At 44.0% G+C, this 21,705-nt stretch overlaps 1 protein-coding gene and 1 long non-coding RNA gene across 2 annotated transcripts in view; both read right to left on the bottom strand.

Annotated features, from left to right (window-relative positions):
• Positions 1 to 14,535: 14,535 nt before the first annotated feature.
• LOC118677516 lies at positions 14,536 to 15,658 on the bottom strand. The gene is made up of 2 exons (XR_004974410.1): positions 15,588 to 15,658; positions 14,536 to 15,440 (listed from the first exon to the last, which is right to left on the bottom strand). It is a non-coding gene; the product is annotated as an uncharacterized LOC118677516 (long non-coding RNA).
• A 4,296-nt stretch (positions 15,659 to 19,954) lies between these two features.
• The window catches only part of LOC118675635 (transmembrane 4 L6 family member 4-like), a 39,215-nt gene continuing 37,464 nt past the window's right edge, over positions 19,955 to 21,705 (bottom strand). Inside the window, exons 6-7 of the mRNA XM_036348496.1 lie at positions 20,213 to 20,273; positions 19,955 to 20,120 (exon numbers count right to left, since the gene is read on the bottom strand). Coding sequence (XP_036204389.1) covers positions 19,955 to 20,120; positions 20,213 to 20,273 — 227 coding nt within the window. The remainder of the gene's footprint in view (positions 20,121 to 20,212; positions 20,274 to 21,705) is intronic.

Here is a 21,705-nt window from a genome sequence, read left to right as displayed (position 1 = left end):
TCTGCACTTATTTAGCAGCTGCCAAGGGGTTCTGGGGCCTCTCAGGTGAGGACACCTGGTGAGTAGGCACCTGGCTGTCTCATCAGTGAGCCCTGATGCATGTATGTTTGCTTTTTATTTCTTAATTTATAGATTATATACATGGATGACTGTTTTAATGCACTGTGTACATTACAAAACAGTCACAAAAATGGAAAATTTGAAAGGATGTCAAACCATCTACATTAAAGTTTCTGTATCGGCCTTTTCTGGGAACTGACTAGAAATGCCTTGGCCCTCACCCACCGAATCAGAAAGTTTGGGGTGGGAATCGCCTTTAGGTGTTTTTGATGAACATTCAAGTTTGAGAACATTCCAGAGCCTTGGTTCTCAAACCTGCCTCCTCATTCCTTATTGGAACTCCATGCTGAGTTGCAGAAAAAAAGAAGTACTGATGTTGGGCTTGATGAATCCACTGTCTCTGCAGGCAGGGCCTGGACATTGGGATTCGGAAGTTTCTCCAAAGGAGCTAAACTCAGTGGACAGATTGCTAGCCCAGCTACTGTGCCCTCCCCACTAGAGCATGGTGGCCTCAGAGAGGAGCGAGCAGCAGCCTGACCTGTCGTGTCATTGACTGGCAGGAGATGAGGCCATGAGACTGAAGCTTTTCCAAAGCTGCACAGTTACTGATTGTCTCAGCCAGCATCCAGTCCTCCCTCCCCTGGTGCAGTGCATACTGAATCAGTGAGCCCAGAGCGCTCCTGACACATGTATGTGAAAGTGGCTGAAACCATGGCACTTTCAGCTGTAGGCCACAGACATCAGCTCCTGACCCTGCAGGGCCCGCTGCTCTTTTCAACACTTGTTGCAGGGAGCTTTCTGGAGAATGAGCACAAGCAGCCATTGGGAGAATGGGTTCATGTGGGGTCTGCAAGCATCTGTCATACAGAGAATTCTGTGACTGAACGTGCTGCTGGTCTGATTGGCACTGGGAAGGACTCCATCCCCGTGGCCAGGGGAAAGCAGCCAAACTGGCGTGCAGCAGGGGGACAGTCTTCAGGGGACAGGGCAGGGTACCCTGGTGGGGTTGGGGAAGCTCTGTGACGTTGAGCTTCTTGCCGAACTTCTTTGTGCCTCAGTCTCCTCATTTCTCCTATGCAGTTATAATAACAGCATGACTCCTGGAGGGGTGTGGTGCAAAATGGGGCTGACACATGTGAAGAATGGTGTGCCTGTCTGAGTGCATGATCTGCAAGTGTCAGCCCTAAGTGGGTGGCAGGTACAGAAATACGGTGAGCCTTCTTACTGCTGCATGGGGCAGAGAGCGAGAGCTTAGGAAGCTACTTTTCTTTCTTTCTTTTTTTTAGAGGTAACCTAAAAATGTCTTTTTTTTTTTAATCTATCTATTTATTGTCTAAAGTTTTACATGCGTCTCCTTTTTCCCCAATTGACCCCCCAACCCAAGCCATTCCCACCCGGGGCAAGCCCCCACCACCCCAGTGTCTGTGTCTATTGGTTATGCTAATATACATGCATACAAGTCCTTTGGTTGCTCTCTAACACCCCCTCCCCTACCATTTGTGTCTGGATCTGTTCTTCTTCATCAAATTATGTTGATCATTATATCCCACATAGGAGTGAGATCATGTGATATTAATCTTTCTCCAACTGGCTTATTTCACTTAGCATAATGCTCTCCAGGTCCATCCATGCTGTTGCAAATGGTAAAAGTTCCTTCTTTTTTTATAGTGGTATAGTATTCCATTGTGTAGATGTACCACAGTTTTTTAACCCACTCCTCTGTTGCTGGGCACTTAGACTGTTTCCAAATCTTAGCTATTGTAAATTATGCTGCTATGAACATAGGGGTGCATATATTCTTTCTGATTGGTGTTTCTGGTTTCTTGGGATATATTCCTAGAAGTGGGATTACTGGGTCAAATGGAAGTTCCAGTTTTAATTTTTGAGGAAACTCCATAATGTCTTCCACAGTGGCTGCACTAGTCTACATTCCCACCAGAGTGCAGGAAGGTTCCCTTTTCTCTACATCCTTGCCAGCACTTGTCGTTTGTTGATGTGTTAATGATAGCCATTCTGACAGGTGTGAGATGGTATCTTATTGTTGTTTTGATTCGAATCTCTCAGATGATTAGTGACTTTGAGCATGTTTTCATATGTCTCTGGGCTTTCTGTATGTCCTCTTTTGATAAGTGTCTATTTAGATCCTTTGTCCATTTTTTGATTGGATTGTTTATCTTCCTTTTGTTAAGTTGTATGAATTCTCTGTAAATTTTGGAGATTAAACCCTTACCTGAAATAGCATTGGTAAATATGTACTCCCATGTAGTGGGCTTTCTTGTTTTGTTGATGGTTTCTTTTGCTGTGCAGAAGCTTTTTTTTTTTTTAATGTAGTCCCATTTGTTTATTTTCTCCTCAATCTCCATTGCCCTAGGAGCTGTGTCTGTAAAGATATTGTTACAACATATGTCTGCTATTTTACTGCCTATGGAGTCTTGTAGGATTTTTATGGTTTCCCATCTTACATTTAAGTCTTTTAGCCATTTTGAGTTTGTTTTTGTGTATGGTGTAAGTTTGTGATCTAGTTTCATTTTTTTGCATGTATCTGACCAAATTTCCCAGCACCATTTATGAAAGAGACTGTTTTGACCCCATTGTATGCTCTTGCCTCCTTTTCAAATATTAATTGAGCATAATGGCTTGGATCAATTTCTGGGTTCTCTGTTCTGTTCCATTGGTCTACATGTCTGTTCTTGTGCTAGTGCCAGGCAGTTTTGAGAACTGTGGCTTGGTAATATAGCTTGATATCGGATATTGTGATCCCTCCAACTTTGTTCTTCTTTCTCAGGATTGGTGTGGCTATTTGGGGTCTTTTATTATTCCAGATGAATTTTTGGAGAGTTTGTTGTATATCTTTGAAATATACCGTTGGTATTTTAATAAGGATTGCATTGAATCTGTAGATGCTTTGGGTAGTAGGGGCGTTTTAATGACGTTAATTCTACCAATCCATGAATATGGTATGTTCTTCCATTTGTTTATGTCTTCCTCTATCTCTTTTTTCAAAAAGAGATAGGCCTGTAGAGCTATGTGGTTTTCTGAGTACAGGTCTTTTAAGTCCTTAGTTAAGTTTATTCCTAGGTATCTTAATTTTTTTGGTGCAATGGTAAATGGGATTTTTTTTTTTTTTTTAGTTTCTCTTCTGTGAGTTCATTATTGGTGTATAAAAAGGCCATAGATATTTGGGTGTTAATTTTGTATCCTGCTACATTGCCAAATTTATTTATTAGGTCTAGTAGGGTTTTTTTTTCTTTTTTTTTTTCTTGGTGTCAGGAGTGGGATGGTCTAGTAGTTTTTTGATGGAATCTTTGGGGTTATCATGTCATCTGCAAATAAGACAGTTTTACTTCTTCTTTTCCAATTTGGATGCTTTTTATTTTTTCTTCTTGTCTGATTCCTATGGGCAGCACTTCCAGTACTATGTCACACAGGAATGGTGAAAGGGGGCATCCCTGTCTTGTTCCTGTTCTTAGAGGAAATGAGTTTAGTTTTTGCCCATTGAGTATGATGTTGGCTGTAGGACTGTCATATAGAGCTTTTATTATGTTGAGGTATGGTCCCACTATTCCCACTTTGTTGAGAGGTTTTATCAAGAAAGGGTGTTGGATTTTGTCAAATGCCTTTTCTACAGCGATTGATATGATTATGTGATTTTTGTCTCTCATTTTGTTTATGTGATGTATCACATTTATTGATTTGTGGATATTGTACCATCCTTTCATCCCTGGAATAAATCCCACTTGGTCATGGCGTATGATCTTTCTAATGTAATGCTGAATCCAATTTGCTAGAATTTTGTTGAAGATTTTAGCATCTATGTTTATCAAGGATATTGGCCTGTAGTTCTCTTTTTTTGTGGTGTCTTTATCTGGTTTTGGGATTAGGGTAATGCTGACTTCATAGAAAGAGCTTGGAAGTGTGCCTTACTCTTGAATTTTTTGGAATAGTCTGAGGAGGATAGGTTTTAGTTCTTTGAATGCTTGGTAGAACTCCCCTGTAAAGCTGTCTGGACCAGGGCTTTTGTTTACTGGAAGATATTTGCTCACTGCTTCAATTTCTTCAGTAGTTATTGGTCTATTCAGGTTTTTTGATTCTTCTTGATTGAGTTTTGGGAGCTTGTGTTTTTCTAAGAATATGTCCATTTCATCTAGGTTGTCCATTTTGTTGGAATAGAGTTGTTCATAGCATTTTTTTCATAATCATTTGTATTTCTGTGGGATCGGTTGTTATTTCACCTCTTTCATTTCTGATTTTGTTTATTTGGGTCCTCTCTCTTTGCTTCTTGGTGAGCCTGGCTAGAGGTTCATCAATCTTGTTTATCCTTTCAAAAACCAGCTCTTGGTTTAGTTGATCTTCTGTATTTTTTTTTTTCTTTTTGGTCTCTATGTAATTTATCTCCACTTTGATAAATCTTTATTATTTCCTTCCTTCTGCTTACACTGGGCTTTTTTTGTTGTTGCTCTCTTTATAACTCTTTGAGTTGTAGGTTAGATAATTTATTACCATTGTTTCTTGTTTTTTGAGATAGGTCTGTAGAGCTATGAACTTCCCTCTCAAGACTGTTTTCACTGTGTCCCATAGATTTTGGATTATTGTGTTTTCATTGTCATTTGTTGCCATAATGCTTTTTATTTCTTCTTTGATCTCTTTTGTAACCCAATCACTGTTTAATAGCATGCTATTTAGCCTCCAAGTGTTTGATTTTTTTCATTATTTTTATTGTAGTTGATTTCTAATTTTATGCCATTGTGATCTGAGAAGATGCTTGATATGATTTCTATCTTCTTGAATTTGAAGAGATTTTGCCTGTTCCCCAATATGTGGTCTTTCTTTGAAAATGACCTGTGTGCACTTGAGAAGAAAATATATTCTGTGGCTTTCGGGTGAAATGTTCTGAAGATATCAGTTAATTACTTCTGTTCTAGTGAGTCATTTAGGATTGATATTTCTTTGCTGATTTTTTGTTTAGAGGATTTGTCCAGTGGTGTTAATGGAGTATTAAAGTCCCCTACTATGACTATATTGCTGTGAATCTCTCCCTTGATATCCACCAGAAGGTTTTTTTTTTTTTTTTTTTTTTTTTTATGTATTTCGGTGCTCCTGTATTGGGTGCATATATGTTTACCAGAGTTATATCTTCTTGTTGAATTGCTCTCTTTAGTATTATGAAGTGGCCTTTCTTATCTCTTGTTATGGCCTTCATTTTGAAGTCTAATTTGTCAGATATAAGTGTTGCTACCCCAGCTTTTCTTTTCATTTCCATTTGCCTGAAAACCCCTTTTTCATCCCTTCACCATCAGTCTGTGTGAGTCCTTAGTTCTGAGGTGGGTCTCCTGTAGGCAGCAGATATATGGATCATGTTTTCATATCTACTCAACTACCCTATGTCTTTTGATTGGGGCATTTAATCTATTTACATTCAAAGTTATTATTGATAGGAATTTGTTTGTCACCATTTTTATTCTTTATGCCTATATTCCTTCTTCCCTTCTTATTTCTTCTTTTTACAGCAGACCCTTTAGCATTTCTTGTATTGATGGTTTGGTGGTAATAAACTCCCTTAGTTCTTTTTTGTCTGTGAAGCTCCTGATTTCACCCTCAATTTTTATTGCTTGCCTTGTTGGGTACAGTCTTATTGGATTCAGACCCTTCCTTTGCGTGACTTTGTATATTTCATTCCATTCACTTCTTGCCTTATGTGTTTCTGTTGAGAAATCAGTCAATAGGCTGGCAGGTGATCCTTTGTAGGTAACTTTCTGTCTCTCTCTGGCAAACTTTAAGATTCTTACTTTGTTGCTGGTGTTTGCCAGTTTAATTATAATGTGTCTTGGTGTTGGTCTTTTGGGGTTCATCTTGTTTGGGACTCTGTGATCTTCTTGGACTGTGTGAGTTTTTTCTTCTTTCCAATATCAGGGAAGTTTTCTGTCATTATTTTTTCAAACAGGTTTTCTATTCCTTGCTCAGTTTTCTCACATTCTGGTACCCTATTATGTGGATGTTGCTTCTTTTCATGTTGTCTCAAAGTTCCTTTAGGCTTTCCTCCTGTTTTTTAAGTTGTTTTTTTTCTAGATGCTACTCTGCTTGGGTATTTTTTCCTACCTTGTCTTCTAGCTCACTTCTTCTAGTCTATTGTTGATGCTTCCTGTTGAATTTTTTATTGCAGCGATGTCATTCTCCATTTCCACTTGATTCTTACACATGTTGAATTTGTCTTCATCCTTTTCAGTGACTTCTTGACCATTTTTCTGAACTCTTTCTCTGATATATTGCTTGCCTCCATTTTGTTTACTTCCTTTTCTGGTGATGCCTCTTTTTCTTTTGTATGTGGACTATTTCTTTGTCTCCCCATGATCACTCCTCTCTGGGTGTCTGGTTATGTAGCTCTCTCTCTCCTGCATTGACTTAAAGGTACAAAATACAATACAACAAGGCATAATGCACAAGGCACCAAACACAAATGTATTCACGATACTAATAACCCCAAATAAATGTGACCACCAGAGAAGAGAGAATTAGGGGATAAAAAAAGAGTGCAAAAATGATATTGACAGAAGGAAAAAATGTAAGAGAAAAAAGAAAAAGAAGAAAAAAGAAAAGGGAAAATATATGTATGTGGGGAGGAAACTCAAAAAAAAATCAACAACTAATCCAAAGAATGCAAACAACAAACACCTAGAGATGAATGCAAACTACAAACAACATCTAATCCAAAAATGCAAATAACAAACACCCAAACAACCTATACCCCAATGAATCTGAGGAGCAGAGCTTATTTCCAGAAGGTAAGGTCAAGGAATTGAATGAATGGAAAAATAGCCAAAATTCAGTATAAAGGAGGTAGAAAGAGAATAAGTGTTTAAGAAGAAAAGTAAAAAACAAAATGCAAAAAGAGAAAAATATATATATATATACTAAAATCTATAATAACAAAAGGGTAATATGGTAATTAGACCAGACAGCTGAATGACCTTCTGCACATCTGAACATACTTCCCAACAAAGACAGAGTGGCGGTGGCTGAGGTAGAGCCAGCTGCTGTGGTGGCATTGGGTGGCTGAGGCACCCAGGGCTGCGAGTAGGACCCTCCAGCCTTGGTGAGCCCACAGCCCCACCCCTGCACCAGCCACTAACCCTATGCATGGTTCTTGGGTCCCACAACACAGCCCTCACCTTTGCTGACCCTGCCGACCCGGCACCACCGTACACCCCAGCCTGGAGTTGTTCATGCACCCACACGGGACCATGCACCCACAGGGCAGAGGGCAGCCTGTTCTGCTCCTGTGGCAGCACTCCCGACATCCAGGTGGAGAGCTGAGGAGGACTCAGTGCTGGCGATAATAATAGCTCTTGTTTATCAACCACTCACACTGTGCCAGTTTCTGTGTTGAACCCTTTGTGTGTGTTCACCCTCACGTCAGCCCTGTGAAGTTGCCATGATTGTTATCCTTATTTTTCAGAGGCAGCATTTGAGATTCAGAAATGTCAAGTGACTTGCAGTCAGAAGGTGGTGAAGTCAAAAGGGAACCAGAATTTTCTTGACACCCTACCTGCTGCTGAACATAAAGCTGTGACACCCATTGAGGTCTCGCTGATGTCAATAAATCGCTTCCCAGTAGAAATAAAATAGTGGTAAAAAAGAAGGGGAGAGTGTGGATGAGAAGTGTGAAGGAAGCACTGGTGGGTCACAGTATTTACTGCAGACTCCCTAGATAGTGGGACAGCCAGATCAGTGCCCCAGAGGCCATCGAGGATCATGAGGGGGACAGTTACCACCCAGAAACCCTCTCATAGATCATTGTTTAAGGCAGAGATTTTAATTTATTGGAGCTGCTAACTATTTCACAGCTGACTGGAGATGCCCCCAAGTAATTAAAACTAAGGGTGTTAAAATAAAAATTTATTCTTTCATCCCTTTTAATGACCTTTGAAGAACTTTCACTGGGGTGAAAAAGAACCCTCTACATACTAGCCCATACACATGCACATTCGAGTGTGGATGCAGTTCCACTTCATCCACCCAGTGAACTGTACCACCATCTACTGGTTTGCTTCAGCCAGAAACCTTAAGATCATCTTTGACTACACTTTTGCTTGACTTTAGGTGAATATAAATGTTTTCAATTTTTATTATGGAAAATTTAAAAATATAGGTGAAAGGAGAAAGAACAGTGTAATGAACCCTACTGATATACCAGTCACTCAGTTTCAACAATTATCAACACCTGGCCAAGAGTTTATTATTATTTGACAAATATCTATGATATATGAATCATATACCAAGTTCCAATCTAGGCCCTAGGGATCCAAAGATGTATCATATTTGACTATAACCCAACCTGGAGGATATAACATCTGGCCTTGGTCCTTGATAGGTGAATAAGAGTTACCCAGAAAAAGAAAGCTGTCCTTATTCATTCATTCTCTTTCAACAAATAATTTTTATGTGTGAGTCACTGTCCTTGGTGCTAGGAACACATAAAGAAACAAGATTGCATTTCTACCTTCTTGAAATTTGAATAATGGGAAAGAGACATTAAACATGTGATTAGAAATGTGATGAGTATCTTTATTTTAAAAAATATTCTTATTGTTGATAGTGTTACAGATATCTACCATTTCCCCCTCTTACTTCCCTCCCCCTAGGTCTTCACTACTCTATTGCCCATGTCCATGGGCTATGCATAGCCTATATAATAAAAGGTTAATATGCAAATAGACTGAACAACGGAATGACTGGTCACTATGATGCACACTAACCACTAGGGGGCCGACGCTCAATGCAGGAGCTGTCCCCAACCTCTCAGTCCCTCCCCTCCATCCACCACCCCTGGCCAGCAGGCTCTGATTACTTGATGGTGACCGGGGAACCGGGAACTGGGGGTGGGTGGCCATGGGGGATGGGACCAGCTGCCGGCAGCCAGGGAAACAACTTGGTCCTTGATAGGTGATCCTAGGTCAGGCCTAGGGACCGTACTCGAATTTTGTGTGCCGGGCCTCTAGTATATATAAAAGAAAATTTATATATATAAATTTTTTTCTCTTCTTTAATTTTTCTATCTATGTATTCATAAACTATTGGAAAAGGAGAATAGAGAGTAGATAAGCCTTAGTTGGTGATTGGAATTAGTTAAGCTATTAGTAGAAGAAGATAACAAGTGAGGTGAGGAAAAACAGAAGAAAAAAAGAGAAACAAACAAACAAAAATGAAACTAATCAACAATCAAAGAAACACACAACAACAAGACAGAGAGAAAGAAAAAAGCAAAACAAAACAAAAAAAGGAAGAGAAAAGAAAAATAAAAAGATTTGGATAGTGAAGAAAGAGAAGAGAAAAGTGAGTATGGACTTGGAGCAGGAGAGCAGAAATTAGATATATAAGTAGGATCAAGTTTTTAACAGGAAGTAAAAAGAAAGGATAGGGAAAAACTAAAGCAGGAACAGGGTAAGAGAAAGAAGACAAAAAAAGGGGAAAAGTGAGGAAGAGAGTGTTGGCATAAAGGAAAAATTGAGATAGAGTAAAATAATGCTAAAGAAAAAATAAAAATAGAATGTAGAACACTAATCCCAAAATAAAAGAAAGAAAAATAAAATAAAACTTTAAAAAAGGTAAAATAATAGTAGTAATAATACTAATTAAAAATGAAAATATAATAATAAAAAAGGCAAAGTCAAGTGAGAAAAAAATTTAGTTTCTTAAGTAAAAGTTAAAAAATAAAAATGTGAAGTAGTGAAGGTCAATAACTTCCTCTACTGTTCTGTTTGGTATGTCTGTTTCCTGTCAGGTAGTCAGGACAGTATTGAAGTTCCCTGCTATCCACCACTCCTCAGTGTCATAAGCCACAACCCTGTTTTCAAGCAGGTGGGATCTCTTTGTTTCTCAGCCTGCCTTTAGTTGTATTTACACAAGAGTCAATTTGTGATTCAACCCCTGGGTGGCAGTGTTTCTGTATTAATATTTGGTGCTAAAAGGCCTCTCTACCCAGTGTTTAGATTGCTTTCCCTGCAGCACTTAATACTGGGTTGGGGAGACAGACTGCCCCAAAGCTGGTTTTCTGTTAGTCTCTCCCCACTCTGATCCCCAGGTTCCACAAAAACAATTTTCCCCTGCAGTCTCTGTGAGTGTTTTTAATTGGAAGATCCTACGTACTGGGCTTAGTAATCAAAAGCAAGGATTTAAAAAGAAAAAAAAGCCAGAGTAAGTGTGAAGACTCACGTCTTTTTCCCCTGGCACTGCAAGTGTCACTGCGCAGCCAGTATACTGGTAGAAGTTCAGGCTGCCTTTCTGGGCCCAGCCTAGCTGTGGGTTGATTTCTAGAGTCCTCTTCTGCCAGAAGCCCCATGGACACCCTTCCACATTTTTGGGCTATACTGACCCCTCCGGCTGCGGATTTTGTGAGGCGCAGTCTTCCTCTGAGACTCTAGATCCCACTGCACACATTTCTCCCTCCAGCCTGGATCCCAGACCACACCTTTCTCTAGGCAAACAGGTGGGCAAATTGCGGCTCGTGAGCCACATGCAGCTCTTTGGCCCCTTGTGTGTGGCCATGAAGTTTCAATCGCACTGTACGTGCTTGCCCGCACGTGGTATTTTGTGGAAGAGCCATACTCAAGGGGCTGCAGTTTGCAGACCACTGCTCTAGGCGATATCTGACCTTTCTGTCTGCCGAATGCCTCACCAGCTGTGTTTAATTTGTCAATTCCAGGTGGGTGTTATTCGATTCAGCTGTTCCTTCTATCTGCTCTGTGAGAAGGCGCAGGGCTCCTCCATATATTCGGCACCACTCTGTCTCCCCGCTTGACAGACTATCCAGGAGCCTGAGGTCTTGGAGGCTGGAGTTCTGGTGGTCGTGGGTTTTCAATTGAGGCAGCTGGTCCCTGGGTGTTGTGGTTGTAGGGTCCTGGGAGATATCCAAGGTCTCCTCAATTGAAGGTAAGGCTGGACTTCCAATCACAGCCACTCTCCCCTTCAAGATGGCATGGTCTCTGTGGCAGAGCCAGCCACTCCAGGAGAGATTTCAACAGTAGTAGAGGCTGCCCGTACCAGGAGAGCCAGGTCCGGCAGTTCCCAGCAGTCCCTTGGAATATAGCTGTCCCTCACTCACAAATACAGACACTCCCCGCATATCCATGCACTCTCCTTTTGTTCTCTCACTCACACACTATCTTGCAGCCTGACATCCCATCAGCTGCCATCTTGGATCTCCTTCCCTTTTTTTTTTTTTTAAAAAAAAAACAACCCTGATGATGCTAGAAATCTGCCCCTGCATCCTGGCTTCTTCCACACAGACAGGATGAAATCACTAAATAGAAATACTTGGGATGGTGGGCTCACAATGCAATATATAGATGATGTACCATAGAATTGTACACTTGAAACCTACATAATTTTATTTACCAATGTCACCCCAACAAATTTAATTAAAAAAAGAAATAACTGTGAAACAAAAGACATAGGATTGATCAACCAGGGGCACAGAGGGTGGTTGTATTGATATAGGCACTTTGAAAGATTATATAAAAATACAAGCTTTGATTATAATATTTTAATTGATAGTTTTCACAAATTCAGGTTACTATGAATTAATGAACAGTATAAATGATAACACTTTAAAAATAACAATATTTTAGTGATTTCATTCTACACAGGAACCAAAAGTGGCCCAAGAAAACTTCCCTTCAGATGCTGTTAGGAGAGTCAGTGAGGCCACTCACTGAGTGAGCCTGGCTGAGAGTGCACAGGCTCACCCTCCAAGAGCCAGCTATCTGGATTTGGATCCAGATGTCCCATTTGTTGTTTAAGGGGCCCTGGAATATGAGGATTTTTTTTAAGCCTTACTTTACTCTGAAGCAAAATGGACTAATCATAGTTTCTATATCCGAGGGTTGTGTCAAAATAGGCAAACCCAGACTTAGACAAGAAGAAACTTGATTCAAAAGGACAGATTCCACAGGAGAATATGCAATCTCAGGCACATGCAGGTGCCTCAGACACAAAGAGAAAAGGGTTTCCTTTTACAGGGAGGGGTGGGCAGATCTCAGTGGCATTGGGCAGCTGGGCAGGAAGGTGCACAATGGCCGGGGTCTGACAGGAAATGCCTCACTGTGGTCAGCCCACTTCCTGGAGAAGCCGAGGAAGGGACACTTCAGTGCTATCTCAGGCTGTGGCCAAGCAGGGGGCCTGTGGGAAGGGTAGAAGCCTCACCAAGGTCAAGAAAGCAGAGGGCAAGACATGGGCAATTGTGAACGCATGGTCAGTTCTGAGAAGTAAGTGAAATGATCCTTGTTATTATAACTCACCAAGTTTTCTGCTTATTAACTAGGAATGCTGGGTTGGTTTGTTGTTGCTGTTGTTTTAATTATAAGAGCTTGAGCTTGATTGTAAAGAGCCAGAGACTAGCTGTTTCTTTCTTTGGAGCAGAATAGTTCAGTGGCATGGCCACAACAATGGTAACACACCATGCAGTGAACATCTGCTATGACCGGGCATGGCTCAGAGGCCCCCAGGGGCTGAGCGATGGAGTCACGGAAAGGGCAGGGCTTGAGAAGTTGTGTATTTAGAGCAGTCATCTAGAGTCACTCCTGAGGTTCTATGTCTTCTTAATGCAGGCGATGACATTCCTGAAACCAGGAGTTCAGAAGAAGCATGTGTGGAGGGACTGGGAATCTTACTTAGAAATGTTGCTTTGAGGGGCCAAGGAGACATTCCAAAGTGGACATTTAGTGGGCAGGGCAGTGGTCTGGGCTGGATATAAAGATACTAGAGGCCTGGTGCGTGAAATTTATGCATGGGGGCCAGAGAATCCATCAGCTCGGCCTGCATCCTCTCACAATCCAGTACCTTTTGGGGGGTGTCTGACTGCCAGTTTAGGCCCAATCCTGCTGTGGATCGGGCCTAAACTGGTAGTTGGACATCCCTCTTGCAATCTGGGACCACTGGCTCCTAACTACTCACCTGCCTGCCTGATCACCTCTAACCACTCGCCTGCCTTCTGATCACCCCTAACTGCCTCTGCCTGCCTGCCTCATTGCCCCAACCACTTGCCTGCCTCATGATCACCCCTAACTGCTCCCTGGGGGGCAGGGCCAGCCTGGGCAAGGGGCCGTGGTGTTCTGCACTTTCCAACCAGGAATGTTTTATTAGGCAGTCTCCAAAAACTTGAACTGGAAAACCTAAACATAGAGTGCTCAGATTTCAGGCATCAGGTGCTATTAGCAGAATTTCTATCCCAATTAAACTCTAATTCTGAGGTCTCAACAGTCTGGACAAACTGCCCTTCACTATCTCCAAAGTTTCTTATTCGTCACTACCCCATTTTCTTCTGCTTCAAACCAAGGTAACAAACAAAACCTTTAGTTCTGATCTTCCTCGTGCAAACCTCAATTGAAATAATTTTCCGCCAGAAGTCACATCCAAATACTGCAAGACTGAGGACTATAGGGCTTACTATGCACATGCGTAATAACAGGCTCACATTCTAGTGGTAGGTGCCCAGGCGTTCTCCACAATTCCACAATCCTCTGGTCGCATACTTCCGGTTTTTCTAGCTCCTCCTTAAGTGGTGTTTCCTTCAGTCACGTTGCAACATTCAGGGCCTGTAGTTGGAGAGGATTTTTCTGTTCTTTGACGTTGATACCTGTTTACTATCTGGAACCAGTGAAGTTTCAGGAGTACTGCTGCTGCCATGAACATGTCGGTCCCAAGTGCACTCATGAAACAACCGCCCATTCAGTCCATTGGTTTGCAATGAGAAAGGTACTGTGCTGAGCCATTTTCCAATCAGATTTTACTCTTCCTTCCCAGCACACTCCAAATCTACTCTGGGCGGACCACCCTAACCCCGCAGACCCTTAAAACCTTCTCCCCTATTTCTGTGACTTTCCCCCATCAAACTCACACCCTATCACATTGCCTAGGGGCACCCCTAACCACTCCCTGGGGGGTGGGGCCGGCCTGGGTGAGGGGCCGTGGTGTTCTGGTCTCTGGTCGTTCTAGTCATTCCACCGTTTCGGTCACTGGCCTTTTATTATATATGACTAGAGGCCCAGTGTACAAAAATTTGTGCACTCATGGGGGGGGGGTCCCTCAGCCCGGCCTGTGCCCTCTTACAGTCTGGGACCCCTCCGGGGATGAACACCTGCTGGTTGAGGCCTGCTCCCCAGGGGATTGGGCCTAAGCTGGCAATCAGACATTCCTCTGGCAGCCCAGCAGCCCTCAGGGGATATCCACTTGCCAGCGGGGAACAGACCTAAGCTGCAGTCAGACATCCTTAGCGCTGCTAAGGAGTCAGGAGAGGCTCCCACCACCACCACTGTACTGTCAGCCATCAGCCTGGCTTGTGGCTGAGCAGAGCTCCTCCATGTGGGAGCTCACAGACCACCAGAGGGGCAGCTCCTGCATTGAGCGTCTGCGCTTTGGTGGTCAGTGTGTGTCATAGTGACCAGTCATTCCCAGTCTTTCTGCTCTTTTTTTTTTTTTAAAAAAAAATGTTATCAATCTTTTATTTAACTAAGCATTGCCCTTCATTTTGAAGGAAATGATACAATTTCAAATTAGAACTTCCTTCTCAAGAAGTGGTATGAGAACATAACATAGAGTTAACATACAACCTTCAACAAAATTAAAGTTTACACAGTTCACTGAGAAATAAAACACATGTGGAAATTATCGTGTTCATCAGTGGAATTCTCCATGGATTACAAGTATATTGAAGAACAAAACAACACAATGAGAAGTTTAGTTACCCTGATTTTTAAAAATCATAAATAAAATATAACTTTTCAGACTAATCCATTCAATGACCATGATCATACTGGATTTTATTTCAATTTATTGGTATAAAAAATGGTTAGACAATCACATAATATCAAGAGTCTTCAACACAGTGGATTCCATTTTGTTAAGAAAAAAATAGGAAACAAGTAATCCTTAAATTTTCTTCACTCTCCATAGCATATGTCGTATAAAATTAAAGTTTTGCTTCCAAAAATATGTTTCCATGTGGTTGTTGTGTTGTCTAGTGGTGCTATTAGGGTCAGAAGCACCAACGACATGAGACGTTTAACCACTGAAGGATCTTTTTTCATAAAATTTCCTTACAGGTCTGGAGGAAAATCTTCTGCTAGGCATTTTAGTGCTATAGTTACTTTAAATTAAATGTGAAATAAAAGCTACAAAAAGTTGAGTTCTTGCAGTACAAAAAGTTGTGTGGCTGAAGTTGTGGGCTCCTCGGACATACATAAGCAGTCCCATAAAATAGCTGCTCAAGTAAGAAAATAGAATTTGTCTGATCACACTTATCATATGCTCCACTCGGATGTCCTGCTCATCCCTGCCAGAGCCTCTGAAAAACCTTAGAATCAGTATTTCTTTCCTTCAAACAGCATCTGTAATTCAAAATACAAAATAGTTCCAAAGTCTTAATCCTAAGGAGAAACAAAAATTATTGAAAAAAAAATATGTATATATACATATATATGTTTTGTTTTATTGTAAGTGCCAGATGTAGCCACTGCCTAGGATTAAAAACTCACCCACAACACTGCCATGCTGAAGAAGAGCTGAGAGCTGGTTCCTTTCTCCTTTCTTGGCACCTTCGCTGGTTGGTTGCTGCTCTACTTGAAGCTGTATAAGCCTACAAACACTTCCGAAGGCATCACAGTTCCTAAGTATTACATATTTCACATCTCTGGTACCCTGTACAAAATGCTTGCTTGACATGGGAAAGCAGCAAGTGGAGTAGATCTATTTCCTCCTGTTATCAAAAACCTGTTTGCTAGAGGCAGAATGTGATCACTGGTGTAGGTCTTACAGTTCTTCATCACGTTGAAACTTCTCACAAAAAGCAGTTTGTTTGCAACAACAGATAGTCGCTGCTATGCCTCAATGGGACCAATGACATTCACTTTCCATTTGAGAGCAAAAGAGGGAGACGGAGATGGGGGAGTGGAAAAGAGAGTGTTGCCCGTTCCTCCTTTCTGCTGCCTGCACGTTAGTCATTCCTTCCAACTATCACTGCTGTGCTAAACATAAAAGAAAATCCAAATCTGTTAGGTAGAGTAGCTCTCCTCAATGCCTGTACCCATGTTTCTCTTGCTCTGCTTTTCCATGAGCAAGACAACATAAACACTAAGTGGTGAGACTTACTAAACATGGAAACTAGACTGACATTCCCAACAGGAGACATATGGGTCTCCAAAGATGCAGACTGGGGTCGAGTGTGGCTCATCTTTAACAATGTGATAGGACCTGTCTGGAGATCCCTGCAAAAGCCGGGAACATGGCTAATGCCCTTGTAGTGAAATGGCGTCATGTGGAAGTGCTATGAAGTCTTAAAAATTATGGCCTCAAATGCCAAGTCTGAAAAAGTAAACAAGGATATCCTTCAAGTCTTGTTGCCTTGATTTAGAGATCTCCAGGCAGGAGGCCCAAGGATGACCACACTGTAGAGACTCAAATATGATTCTACTCCAACCATGAGAATTAGGTCGTGAAATGACATGTTCACTGTAATCTCTAATGACTCCCAACAGGAAGAAAAACTTTACTCAGCCAAAACCGGTTTGGCTCAGTGGATAAAGCGTCGGCCTGCAGACTCAAGGGAACTGGGCTCGATTCTGGTCAAGGGCACGCACCTGGGTTGAGGGCACATCCCCAGTGGGAGATGTGCAGGAGGCAGCTGACTGATGTCTCTAACTTTCTATCTCTCTCCCTTCCTCTCTGTGAAAAATCAATAAGATATATTTTTAAAAAAAAAGAAAAAGAAAAACTTTACTCAACTTTTGAGACAGTGTTAGCAATGTCATTGTGCAGCAGAGCTGCATTCTGAAGTGCAGGGCACACATCATTAAAGAGCTCACATGAATACAAGGAGCAGGTTGTAAAAAATGTTTAAAGCCTCATAATAAAGCAAACTATAGCTCAGCAGGAGATCCAACTGGTATTAGGCAGCCTGTTGCCAACAGATCCCACAATTAGGAACCAGTGCTTTAGGAGTGTTGCCAGATTTGGCACTGACCTCACCTCCTGGCATTTGTGACTGCCCTCAGCTATCTGGGGAAAGCATTCTGAAGGGTGTCCTCAAGCACCAAGGAGACTGCTTCCATATAACAAGACTCTGCACATCTTTTGAATTAAGTGTGCAGCAGGTGTCGCTACCAAAATAAATACCTTATCATTGAAGTAGGCCTCAGGCCTAAGATTTTAACAGCAGAAGAACAAAAATGAGAAGGGAAAATGAAAATTCACAGGACCACCATGAAAGCCTTACATTTGCATATTACCCTTTTACTATATAGGATAGAGGCCTGGTGTAGGGGTGGGGGCCGGCTGATTTGCCCTGAATGCTGTCCCGGATCAGGGTGGGGGTCCCCACTGGGGTGCCTGGCCAGCCTGGATGAGGGGCTGATGGCTGTTTTCAGGCTGCCCGCACCCCCTCCGGGGGGGTGGGGGTCCCCACTGGGGTGCCTGGCCAGCCTGGATGAGGAGCTGAGGGCTGTTTTCAGGCTGCCCGCACCCCCTTCAGGGTAGGGGTCCCCATTGGGGTGCCTGGCCAGCCTGGATGAGGGGCTGAGGGCTGTTTTCAGGCTTCTTGTACCCCCTTTAGGGTAGGGGTCCCCACTGGAGTGCCTGGCCAGCCTGGATGAGGGGCTGCGGGCTGTTTTCAGGCTGCCCGCACTCCCTTTAGGGTGGGGGGTCCCCACTGGGGTACCTGGCCAGTCTGGATGAGGGGCTGAGGGCCATTTTCAGGCTGGCCAAGCCTGCAACTGAAGCTCCCAGTCTCTCCTTTTTTTCTTTTTTCTTTTTTTTAATTCTGGGATTTATTTACCTTCTGTAATTGAAACTTTGTTGCGGGTCCAGCTCTGAGCCCGGCTGGCTGAACGCAGGTATCTGGGGTTTGTTTAGCTTCTATAATTGCAACATTGTTGCATCCGGAGCTCAGAGCTGGGCCAAGCAGGCAGGGAACCTTGGCTTCCTCCATCGCCAGGGCAACTAAGCCTTATATTCACTTCAGCTGCGTGGCTGCCGGCCGCCATCTTGGTTGGCAGTTAATTTGCATATCACCCTGATTAGCCAATGAGAAGCGTAGTGGAGGTATGATTAATTACCATGTTTGTCTATTATTAGATAGGACTAGAGGCCCAGTGCACAAAAATTTGTGCACTCGGGGGGGGGGGGTCCCCTCAGCCTGGCCTGTGCCCTCTCGCAGTCTGGGACCCCTTAGGGGATGACCACTTGCTGGCTTAGGCCTGCTCCCCGGGGGATTGGGCCTAAGATGGCAATCAGACATCCCTCTGGCAGCCCAGCAGCCCTCGGGGGATGTCCATTTGGCAGCGGGGAGCAGGCCTAAACTGCAGTCGGACATCCTTAGCACTGATAAGGAGGCAGGAGAGGCTCCCACCACCACCGCTGTACTGGCAGCCATCAGCCTAGCTTGTGGCTGAGCAGAGCTCCCCATGTGAGAGTGCCCTGACCACCAGAAGGCAGCTCCTGCATTGAGTGTCTGCCCCCTGGTGGTCAGTGTGTGTCATAGTGGCCAGTCATTCCCAGTCTTTCTGCTGTTTGGGTCAGTTTGCTTATTACCCATTTACTATATAGGATAAAGACCTGGTGTAAGGGTGGGGGCCAGTTGGTTTGCCCTGAAGGGTGTCCCGGATCAGGGTGGGGGTCCCACTTGGGTGCCTGGCCAGCCTGGATGAGGGGATGATGGCTGTTTGCAGCTGGTTGCACCCCCTTCAGGGTGGGGGTCCCCACTGGGGTGCCTGGCTAGTCTGGGTGAGGGGCTGAGGGCCATTTTCAGGCTGGTGGGTGACTGAAGCTCCCAACCTCTAATTTTTTTCTTTTCTTTTTTTTTATTCTGGGATTTATTTACCTTCTATGGCTGTCACTGGAGCTGAGAGCCGGCTCCAGCTTGAGGCCTCAGCTGCTGAAAGCAGGTATCTGGGTTTGTTTAGCTTCTATAATTGAAACACTGTTGCAGCTCCAGCTCTGAGGTCAGGCTGGCTGAAAGCAGGTATCTGGGGTTTGTTTAGGTTCTATAATTGCAACATAGTTTCTTAAAGTGCAGCTCAGAGCCCGGCAGCAGCAGGCAGGGAATCTTGGCTTCCTCCATCGCCGGGGCAACCAAGCCTCCTGTTTGCTTCAGCTGCGTGGCTGCTGGCCACCATCTTGGTTGGCAGTTAATTTGCATATCGCCCTGAATAGCCAATGGGAAGCATGTCGGAGTTATGGTTAATTACCCTATTTGTCTATTATTAGATAGGATGGGAGACATGAACACAGTCATGAAAACCATGGCAGGAAGACCATTTCAGGAGCAGGTACCTTCCTTCAAGTGCAGTCTGTCCCTGCGCTGATGGGTAAGTATCTGCTCATGCACTTCTGTGTGCATTCGCTCAGCAACTACTAAGCTCATTATACATACAAAGCACTGCTGGTTTCCAGGAGGAAAAATGAATTGTTCTCCTCAAGCAGCACACGACCCAGCCCAGCAATTCACAGCTATGGAGGTTTGCCCCTGGGGACACTTGCAATGTCTGGAGATATATTGATATCACAACTGAGTAGGAGAGGCTGGGACTAGCACTGGGAGGTAGAGGCCAAGGATGCTGCGAAACATCCTGAAGGGCATGAGACAGCCCTCCCACCCTTGACAGAGAACGATCTGGTCCCAAGTGTGAGGATGAGAACCCCTGACCTACACTAAGAAACAGTACATGCACTCACACAACTAAAACCCCATTGCCTTCTGCAAACTGCATGTGGTGGCTTTGTAACTTGTCAACTTGGCTAAGCCAAACTCCAGTCCCCCAAGTCCCCTTTCCTCTGTTTCCTGCTGGGGTGCACCCTGAGAGTGGCTCTATGAGCTGTGGAGGCCAAGGGAAGCAGCAGCACCTCTGGCTCAGACAAGTGCTGCCCACATGCCACCTCCCTCAAGATGTTGGGCAGCAGGTGGTCCTACAGCCCTCGTCATCCCCAGCTCCCCCAGCTTCTCTAACTGCTGGGCCAGGGAGAGGTTGTGCAGCTCTGTGGCAAAGGTTTTCAGCTTCTTCAGGAGCCCTGCACCTCTGAAGCCACAGGCAGTAAGAACTGACATGGGTGTCAGTTCAGCTCATGCTTGTGGTTACAGCTTGCTCTTGCTCTCACACTTTACATGCACCTTCCGTGGCTGATGCCCACCCTGTAGACGTACAGCTCCAGCATCAGACAAGAAGACACATCTTTTAGAGAATGTGCAACTCATTCTTGCAATTACTAAGGGCAAGTCCTTGATATTTTTGTGTATACTAGAGGCCCAGTGCACAAATTCATGCATGGGTGGGGTCCCTCAACCTGGCCAGTGATCAAGGCCTATAGGAGGCTGGCCAGCTGGGGGAAGGACCCTAGGAGGTTGGCTGGCTGGCCCCCCCCGATCAGGGTCTATTGGGGGGCTGCCGGCCAGCAGGGGGGAGGGACTGCAGGAGGCTGTCCAGCTGGGGGCAGGACCAGGGTCTGTGGGAGGTTGGCCTGGTCTACAGGAGGTTGGCTGGGTAGGGGAGAGGGGTTGCAGGAGGTTGGCTAATGGGGGAGGGACCACAGGAGGTTGACTGGCCGGGAGGAAGGGCCATGGGAAGTTGGCTGTGGGAGCGCACTGACCACCAGGGGTCAGCTCCTGTGTTGAGCTTCTGTCCCCTGGTGGTCAGTGTGCATCATAGCGACTGGTTGACTGGTCATTCCGGTTGTTCTGATTGTTCTGGTCTTTCGGCTGTAACAATCGCTTGGGTATATATATATAGACTAGTGTCCTGGTGCACAGATTCGTGCACATTGAAAGGAAATTAGTTAGAAGGTGGCCAGCAAGACAGGACTGGGTGAGACTGGCCAGAAACGCCCTAGAGTCAACCTTCCATGGTCCCTCCCTGGCTGCTGCAACTAGGGCGGCGCTGGGGCTTGAAGGGCATATGGGGAGTGAGCAGGGTCCCTCTGGCAGGTGGGATCCCTTGGCTTGGTCTGCAGGGATTGAGCTGAAACTGGCTCTCCAACATCCCTGGAAGGGTCCCAGAGTGTGAGAGTTGTTGTCACTAGGCAGCTCCTGTGTTGAGTATCTGCCCCTTGGTGGTCAGTGCACATCATACCTAATGGCCGGTCGGATGGTTGCTTAGCCTTTTATATATATAGATTTGATCTCTGATTTAAACCTTAGTGATATGTTGTGTATAGATCAGGGTCAGCTTATTATCATTTCTAACACAGAACAAGAGAATTTTTAAAAAATATATGTTTTATTGATTTTTTTTATAGAGAGGAAGGGAGAGAGATAGAGAGTTAGAAACATTGATGAGAGAGAAACATCAATCAGCTGCCTCATGCACAGCCCCCACTGGGGATGTGCCCGCAACCAAGGTATATGCCCTTGACTGGAATCGAACCTGGGACCCTTCAGTCTGCATGCTGACGCTCTATCCACTGAGCCAACCGGCTAGGGCAGACCAAGAGAATTTTATAGAACGGCAGATTATTTTTTCTCCTTGGAGTACAATCAGTGGTCCTTTCCCATAAATTGTTCTAAACCCTTATTTCTCCTCTTTGTCTTCTACCTCTGTCACTTCTTCCCTCTTCTTACTTTTGTCCCATCTCACCTTTTAGATGAATAAACTCCATGGATTACAATAT

This window comes from Myotis myotis, unplaced genomic scaffold (assembly GCF_014108235.1).
Source record: "Myotis myotis isolate mMyoMyo1 unplaced genomic scaffold, mMyoMyo1.p scaffold_m19_p_2, whole genome shotgun sequence".
NCBI lineage: Eukaryota > Metazoa > Chordata > Mammalia > Chiroptera > Vespertilionidae > Myotis > Myotis myotis.
The sequence above is the reverse complement of the archived record's forward strand: the minus strand, read 5'-3'. Positions and strand labels throughout refer to the sequence as shown.